The following is an 8,337-nucleotide window of genomic DNA, read 5'->3' as shown; positions in this document are numbered from 1 at the left end:
GCAGCGTACAGTAGTGAGGGGGCAGAGTAAAGTAGTGAGGGGGGCAGCGTACAGTAGTGAGGGGGCAGCGTACAGTAGTGAGGGGGGCAGAGTACAGTAGTGAGGGGGCAGCGTACAGTAGTGAGGGGGGCAGAGTACAGTAGTGAGGGGGCAGCGTACAGTAGTGAGGGGGGCAGAGTACAGTAGTGAGGGGGGCAGCGTACAGTAGTGAGGGGGGGGCAGCATACAGTAGTGAGGGGGGCAGAGTACAGTAGTGAGGGGGGCAGCGTACAGAAGTGAGGGGGCAGCGTACAGTAGTGAGGGGGGCAGAGTACAGTAGTGAGGGGGGCAGCGTACAGTAGTGAGGGGGGCAGAGTACAGTAGTGAGGGGGGCAGCGTACAGTAGTGAGGGGGGCAGAGTACAGTAGTGAGGGGGGCAGCGTACAGTAGTGAGGGGGAAGAGTACAGTAGTGAGGGGGGCAGCGTACAGTAGTGAGGGGGAAGAGTACAGTAGTGAGGGGGGCAAAGTACAGTAGTGAGGGGGAAGAGTACAGTAGTGAGGGGGGGCAGTGTACAGTAGTGAGGGGGAAGAGTACAGTAGTGAGGGGGGCAGAGTACAGTAGTGAGGGGGGCAGCGTACAGTAGTGAGGGGGGCAGCATACAGTAGTGAGCGGGGCAGCGTACAGTAGTGAGGTGGGCAAAATACAGTAGTGAGGGGGGCAGAGTAGTGAGGGGGGCAGAGTACAGTAGTGAGGGGGGCAGAGTACAGTAGTGAGGGGGGTAGAGTACAGTGGTAGCAGATCCCATCAGGCCTGTGTGCTGGGTGGGCAGAGGGGCATGGTGAAGGGTAATGATGGTATATAGATATTACATTCTCAGGAGTTTGATGTCCAGTCCGGCATTCCGGTGTCTTATCCGATTCCGGATTTTACCCATACCCCATTCTCAGCCCCATTCCCTCCGTCTCTATCACAGGGTATACGGCTCCTTCATGCCGTTCCCATGGTAACACAACAGCTTGTTGCTACAAGTTACCGCTCTCGGCGCTCCCCCTGCTCTCTCGGCGCTCGCTTGCTCTGGTCTGGAGAGCAGCAAGATGGCGGCGTCCGGTAGCGGGCCCCCGGGCCGGGGCCTGGACATCAGCCTGGCGGCTCTGCGACGACAGGACCCGTATATCCAGGGCATCGTGGACGTGGCCAGCCAGGTGGCGCTCTACACCTTCAGCCACAAGAGCAGCGAGTGGGTGAGTGCGCCGGGCCCGGGGTGCTGTGCTCGGGGAGAGGAGGAGGCCCAGGCCGGAGCTCCAGCTGCACCCAGTGTGTGTGTAGCAGCTGGTCCCCCAGCTCCCTGCACCTCTCCCTGCGCTGGTCCCCCAGCTCCCTACACCTCTCCCTACACTGGTGACCCAGCTCCCTACAACTCTCCCTGCACTGGTCTCCCAGCTCCCTGCATCTCTCCCTGCGCTGGTGACCCAGCTCCCTACACTGGTGACCCAGCTCCCTACACTGGTGACCCAGCTCCCTACACTGGTGACCCAGCTCCCTGCACCTCTCCCTGCGCTGGTGACCCAGCTCCCTGCACCTCTCCCTGCGCTGGTGACCCAGCTCCCTACAACTCTCCCTGCACTGGTCTCCCAGCTCCCTGCATCTCTCCCTGCGCTGGTGACCCAGCTCCCTACACTGGTGACCCAGCTCCCTACACTGGTGACCCAGCTCCCTACACTGGTGACCCAGCTCCCTACACTGGTGACCCAGCTCCCTGCACCTCTCCCTGCGCTGGTGACCCAGCTCCCTGCACCTCTCCCTGCGCTGGTGACCCAGCTCCCTGCGCTGGTGACCCAGCTCCCTGCGCTGGTGACCCAGCTCCCTGCGCTGGTGACCCAGCTCCCTACACCTCTCCCTGCGCTGGTGACTAAGCTTTCTACACCTCTCCCTGCGCTGGTGACCCAGCTCCCTGCCTGCGCTGGTGACCCAGCTCCCTGCACCTCTCCCTGCGCTGGTGACCCAGCTCCCTACACCTCTCCCTGCGCTGGTGACCCAGCTCCCTACACCTCTCCCTGCGCCTGGTGACCCAGCTCCCTACACCTCTCCCTGCGCCTGGTGACCCAGCTCCCTGCGCCTGGTGACCCAGCTCCCTGCGCCTGGTGACCCAGCTCCCTGCGCCTGGTGACCCAGCTCCCTGCGCCTGGTGACCCAGCTCCCTGCGCCTGGTGACCCAGCTCCCTGCGCCTGGTGACCCAGCTCCCTACGCCTGGTGACCCAGCTCCCTACACCTCTCCCTGCGCCTGGTGACCCAGCTCCCTACACCTCTCCCTGCGCCTGGTGACCCAGCTCCCTACACCTCTCCCTGCGCTGGTGACCCAGCTCCCTACACCTCTCCCTGCGCTGGTGACCCAGCTCCCTACACCTCTCCCTGCGCTGGTGACCCAGCTCCCTACACCTCTCACTGCGCTGGTGACCCAGCTCCCTACACCTCTCCCTGCGCTGGTGACCAAGCTCTCTACACCTCTCCCTGCGCTGGTGACCCAGCTCCCTACACCTCTCCCTGCGCTGGTGACCCAGCTCTCTACACCTCTCCCTGCGCTGGTGACCCAGCTCCCTGCCTGCGCTGGTGACCCAGCTCTCTACCCAGCTCCCTTCCTGCGCTGGTGACCCAGCTCTCTACCCAGCTCCCTGCCTGCGCTGGTGACCCAGCTCTCTACCCAGCTCCCTGCCTGCGCTGGTGACCCAGCTCTCTACCCAGCTCCCTGCCTGCGCTGGTGACCCAGGTCCCTCCCCCGCTCATTGTGCACTGGTCACCCACCTCCCTACCCAGTTTCCTGCCTGCGCCGCTGCCTGCACTGGTCACACAATGCAGGGAGTGGGCTCCATGGCGTCATGCTGCCACTTCCCAGTGTCTTGCTGGGCTCGGCCATTAAGTGTCTTCGCTCGCTATACTGGATGTGATTTGGCAATTAGGGGTACACGGTAATCTGTGTGTGTTGTGTTCTGTGTGCGACTAAATCGCCTTTGTTATAGGGGAATGTAAATGTCTCGGGCTGACTCATTAATTATGTTCTTTTAGGAGAAGACTGATGTGGAGGGGACGCTGTTTGTGTACACCAGGTGAATCACCTTCTATTATACCGTGGGTTCCTGCGCACATGATCTGTGCTGTATACACCATTGTACTGTACCTGCCAATGCCTCATACACCCTAACACCCCTAGTGCTGGCCAATGCCTCATACACCCTAACACCCCTATAGCCTGCCAATGCCTCATACACCTTAATACCCCTGGTGCTGGCCCTATAGCCTGCCAATGCCTCATACACCCTAATACCCCTGGTGCTGGCGCTATAGCCTGACAATGCCTCATACACCCTAATACCCCTAGTGCTGGCCCTATAGCCTGACAATGGCTCATACACCCTAATACCCCTGGTGCTGGCCCTATAGCCTGCCAATGGCTCATACACCCTAATACCCCTGGTGCTGGCCCTATATCCTGACAATGCCTCATACACCCTAATACCCCCGGTGCTGGCCCTATAGCCTGACAATGCCTCATACACCCTAATACCCCTAGTGCCGGCCAATGCCTCATACACCCTAACACCCCTAGTGCCGGCCAATGCCTCATACACCCTAAAGCCTGACAATGCCTCATACACCCTAATACCCCTAGTGCTGTCCCTATAACTTGCCAATGCCTCATATACCTTAACACCTTGTTATAATCAAATACATTGCCATACATGTCTGATAGATCAATTATAATATAAAAAATATTTATGCAAATATTACACAATTGCCTGCACAGATGATTGCACGCTAGCGCAGTCACTAGCAATGGATGTTATGTATAATCACACCAAGTGATATCGCTAATGGCCTTAATACATATGGAATGTGATCACTCCGTCCTTCTGATGGGATCAGTATGAAATCCCGGCTGTCGGAATCCCCACTGTCGAAATACCGACGCAGGAATCCTGACCGCCGCCAGGGGAGGGGGGGCGGTGCCTCACTACGCTCGGCACACCATTTTATTCTCCCTCTATGGGTGTCGTGGAACATGGTACCACCCATAGAGGAACGTAGTACTGGCATTGCAGCGGTCGGGATTCCGTCTGCATCCCCTTCTGATGTGTACACAGGATCTGGGCAGCTTTAACTATAGTGTCCTGTTTATAGAACTAGATAACTCCCCATCCACTGAAGGCTCTGTTATGCTGATATCGCCACCCCCCCCCCCCCTGCCCGGCCCAAAGTGGGGTGTCTTCCTGTTTACTTATCACTGCTCATTGTATCCTACCAGATCCGCATCCCCCAAACATGGCTTCACCATTATGAACCGGCTGAGCATGGAGAACCGCACAGAGCCCATTACCAAGGATCTGGATTTCCAGCTTCAGGACCCCTTCCTGCTGTACAGGAACGCCAGGTGTGAGTATACAGGGGGGGAGTGCCACCTTCTGTCGCCTGACATGCATCATACAGTTACACAGACCTGCTGTCCCCGATCCCAGCCCTTTACAGCTGCCTGTGGGGGGGGGGGGGATTTCTGGATGATCCTGAGGTCGCACTGATTAGCAGGCTGCCGCGATGCGGTGTAAGTGCCCTCTCAAGTCTGTGAGAGCCCTCCATCTCTCTGTGTGTATCCAACAGAAGCCGTCACCCCTGCCTAGTGGTGACTATTGAGGCAGAGTAATGGGGAGGGCGAGAGCGCTGACCCTGTGGAGCGCGAATTTCCCCTCACCCATTTGCAGCCTTGGGTGGATCGAATTCATTCGATGGTCGCCAACGTAGTTGATAAAAATCTCTTTTGTGTGCGAACGCGCAGGGGCGCAAACCATAATAACCACCATATTCCCCAGCTGTTTACACTGAATGTTTGACCAATCACATGAGTCCCTGTCCCAGTGGAGCTTACACATATATTCCGTACAACACGCACACACTTCTACCCCATGCACACTACGATTGTCTTGTCTGCGGGTTAATCACTGAACATTATCAAGTGCTGTCACCGGAACCCCCGCCGACAATAACATCGAATTTGTCTGCATCTTAAGGCGATCAGGTTTATTGTTAATGATATAGTTGGTAGACGCTGAACAATCTTATCACAAATTGTATATTATGTACCCAGTCTTACACACCAGGGTTCATTTTTGCTGGGAGCCAATTGGCCTACCAGTATATTACTGGATTGTGGGTGGAAACGGGAGAAAACGCACACAAGCACGGGGAGCACATACAAACGCCACTATGTAACTATTATTAATAACCATGCGTATGGGAGAGACATGAAACAAGTGGATTCAAAAGAAAGATGGCGCCGGAGCTGCGAGGGAGTTTGCTGGTGATGACAAATGTGGTTTCTTTTGCTTTTAATACCGATAAATGTTGATGGTTTTCCCTTGGCTGTGGGTTGATGCAGGATGTTGGCGCTGGGTTGTTTTGGCGTTCTTGATTTAGTCGGTAGCGGTTAATGTGTGTCATTGTGGCTACCTGGCATTGGCGGACGCGGCTTCCCGTAGCGGTGGCACAATACCCGTGTGTGTATATGTGTGTGTGTGTGTATATATATATATATATATATATATATATATATATATATATATATATATATATATATATATATATATATATATATATATATATATATATATATATATATATATATATATATATATATATATATATATATATATATATATATATATATATATATATATATATATATATATATATACATTTGTGTATCCAGCGAGCTACGTTACTGAGACTCCCACTGACAGAGCAGGAACCGCCCCCAAACGGGGAGCCACCAGCTGCCGCGCGGCACCGCAGCTATAATTACTGAGCAGAGGAATTAAGTATAGGGAACACTGCAAGACACCTGCCTTATGGGGCCTCCAGTCATTATCAAGTATTTGTGTCGTGTCCCAAATCTACCAAACACATCTAATCTCACAAAGGCCTAAGGAATCTGTGCTCTCCTCCGATTCCCCACATGTCCCCGTAGCCGCCGCAGTCTTAGCAACCACATACAGTCTTGGCAGGACACTTACTCCCCCCTGTGGCCAGTACCTGCCATCGCTGCTGCGTTGTAATATTAATCATACTTTGGCCCTTATTCAGATCTGATCGCAGTACAAATTTGGTCTCAAAATCGGCAAAACCATGTGCACTGCAGGTGGGGCAGATGTGACATGTGCAGAGAGAGTTACATTTGGGTGGGGTGTGTTGAAACTGAAATCTAAATTGCAGTGTAAAAATAAAACAGCCAGTATTTACCCTGCTCTGAAACAAAATAACTCCCCCCAAATCTAAAGGTGTGTACACACTGGTAGATTTGGCCAACGATTCAATCTAGTTAAAGATTTCCTCTGAACTCCTGCACAAACGATTTGGTGTCAAATGATGAACGATTGAGCAAACGATTACACGTGAACGGTTGATCTTTAACGATGGTGGAGGGAGACAGTCAATTAGCGATATATCGTTCATACACAGGGAACGATTTGAGCGATTGGTCGTTTCAATCAGTCGGGAACGCCGAGATCTTTTGCCAAATCTATCCGTGTGTACGCACCTTTACTCTCTCTGCACATGTTTCATCTGCCCCACCTGCAGTGCACATGGTTTTGCCCATTTTGCGAACAAATTTGTACTGCGATCAGATCTGAATAAGGGCCTTTGTCCATGAACTATTTCTTGGTAGGAAATCACATATGTCTGTCGCACATGCATGCGGTGTGATCGGAGACACGTGCGGTATATAAAGCGCACAAATGACGAGCGTGGTCACAGGGGCTTTGCGGAGGCTGACGCTGATATACGATCAGTGTAATCCTACGGTATGCTACAAATCGTGACGTTCCAAGTAAACAAACCTTCAAGCACTGAATACACCGGAGTGACGGACCCCAGCAAACAACGCTTTATGTTCTGCTATTTGCATGTAATTACTGCCTTTGCCGCGTGCGCAGCCCACAGCAGGCGACAGTTGCCGTAACGGAGGCGACCGTGCGCAGAATCGAAGCCTGCAGCAAACTCTGGCAATTGCTGGAATTTGTGCTGTGACAATCGCTCGGCAGTTGCAGATTACGCGCTGTTCTATGTATAGAGTCTCTTTACACAGCTAATTAATGGTGTTCGGAAAAAGTGTTTCACTCGTACGGGGAGGAAAAACCCATCTCCTGCGGACGTGAATGATTGGCGGACGGTATTTAAATGAGATCCTGAACGGCTCTTATTATATTGGCTAATAATTGTCGCTTGTAACCGGTGCATGGCTGCACCATCGGAATCACATCGGAGTCTCTAATGCCTCCGATCGCTGCGTTTCTCTAGCCATGTAAATACTGCCGCCAGCTTTTTCTATGGTGAGTTTCTGGCTCGTTTTGACAGAAATGGTGAATCTTATTGCAGTTTGCAAAACTCGTTTGTAACATTCGGAATGCGCTGTCCTTCCAGCGTTCAGTAATCGTAGCGCCACCGACCCCCGTATCCTGCCTGCACCAGTCTGGCTGCACCTCGCATTATTTAGGGTCGAGACTCTTCTGTATTACATGGTACATTTTATAAGCTTTCTTACCTCCAGGAGGAACGTGCTCGTAGTCCATTTCGATTTCCGATACCATGTTGCCCTTCCAGAATACGCTAGGCCGTGGAGCCATGTTCTTGGGCATAGGCCGGTAGGTGGCTGAAGCGTGGCGGATGAACGAGTGAAACATCCTCCCGATTCCAGAAATCTGCCGCGTTTAATACAAAGGGAACGTCCCGGTGGCTCTCGTCTGGGATAACAACCGTCTAGGGTCGGGATAATGCACCGGGAGCCACCATGTCAAATAGGTTTCGCCTTTTCCCTTCCCAGATTTGTAGTTTTCTTCGTCCCCTCCTCCCGCTGCCATCCAGTGTACGTTTACTGATTGTGGCCTGCGGGGAGATTGAACTTATCCGCCTGTCATTTGCCCACTTCACCCAGTCATGAGGGGCTCTGCTTTCCGTCTCTGTCGCTGACGGCTCCGATACAAGGTCTAAAGTTGGAGAGAGCGGGGGGAGATAACGGCGTCCATTGGGTCAAGTGCTCCGAGCCCAGCACTACGGGATCCACAACTACATGCAGGGGTGGTCTCTGTGTTCCACCTCTTCTAAGGACATTCACCACTACCTCCAGTATAGTCAGGGATCATGCCGCCTTCACCTTTTATTTACGGTCCATAATTCGGATTCATTAGTAATGAGCGAACGTACTGTATTGTGGTACACATTGTACTGAGAGTATGTAAGGGTTTGTTATTGAGCACAGCAGCGTCTGTGACCAAAATAATGGCGAACTTTGCAAGTGAACATTACGACAAACCA

General features: G+C 53.1%; 1 protein-coding gene across 3 annotated transcripts in view; it reads left to right on the top strand.

Annotated features, from left to right (window-relative positions):
* The first annotated feature begins 1,028 nt into the window (after positions 1-1,028).
* Positions 1,029-8,337, top strand: part of DCP1B (decapping mRNA 1B) — a 29,437-nt gene continuing 22,128 nt past the window's right edge. For 2 of the 3 annotated variants that reach the window (XM_083180872.1, XM_083180870.1), the window contains exons 1-3: positions 1,030-1,222; positions 3,043-3,083; positions 4,280-4,407. In XM_083180872.1, coding sequence (XP_083036998.1) covers positions 1,076-1,222; positions 3,043-3,083; positions 4,280-4,407 — 316 coding nt within the window. In that variant the 5' untranslated portion in view covers positions 1,030-1,075. Of the gene's footprint in view, positions 1,223-3,042; positions 3,084-4,279; positions 4,408-8,337 lie in introns of all 3 variants that reach the window. The other variant, XM_083180869.1, reaches the window with a different exon arrangement.

The sequence above is a fragment of the Crinia signifera genome, chromosome 4 (assembly GCF_055691185.1).
Source record: "Crinia signifera chromosome 4, ASM5569118v1, whole genome shotgun sequence".
NCBI classification, from domain to species: Eukaryota; Metazoa; Chordata; class Amphibia; order Anura; family Myobatrachidae; genus Crinia; species Crinia signifera.
This window is presented reverse-complemented; position numbering and strand designations above follow the sequence as displayed.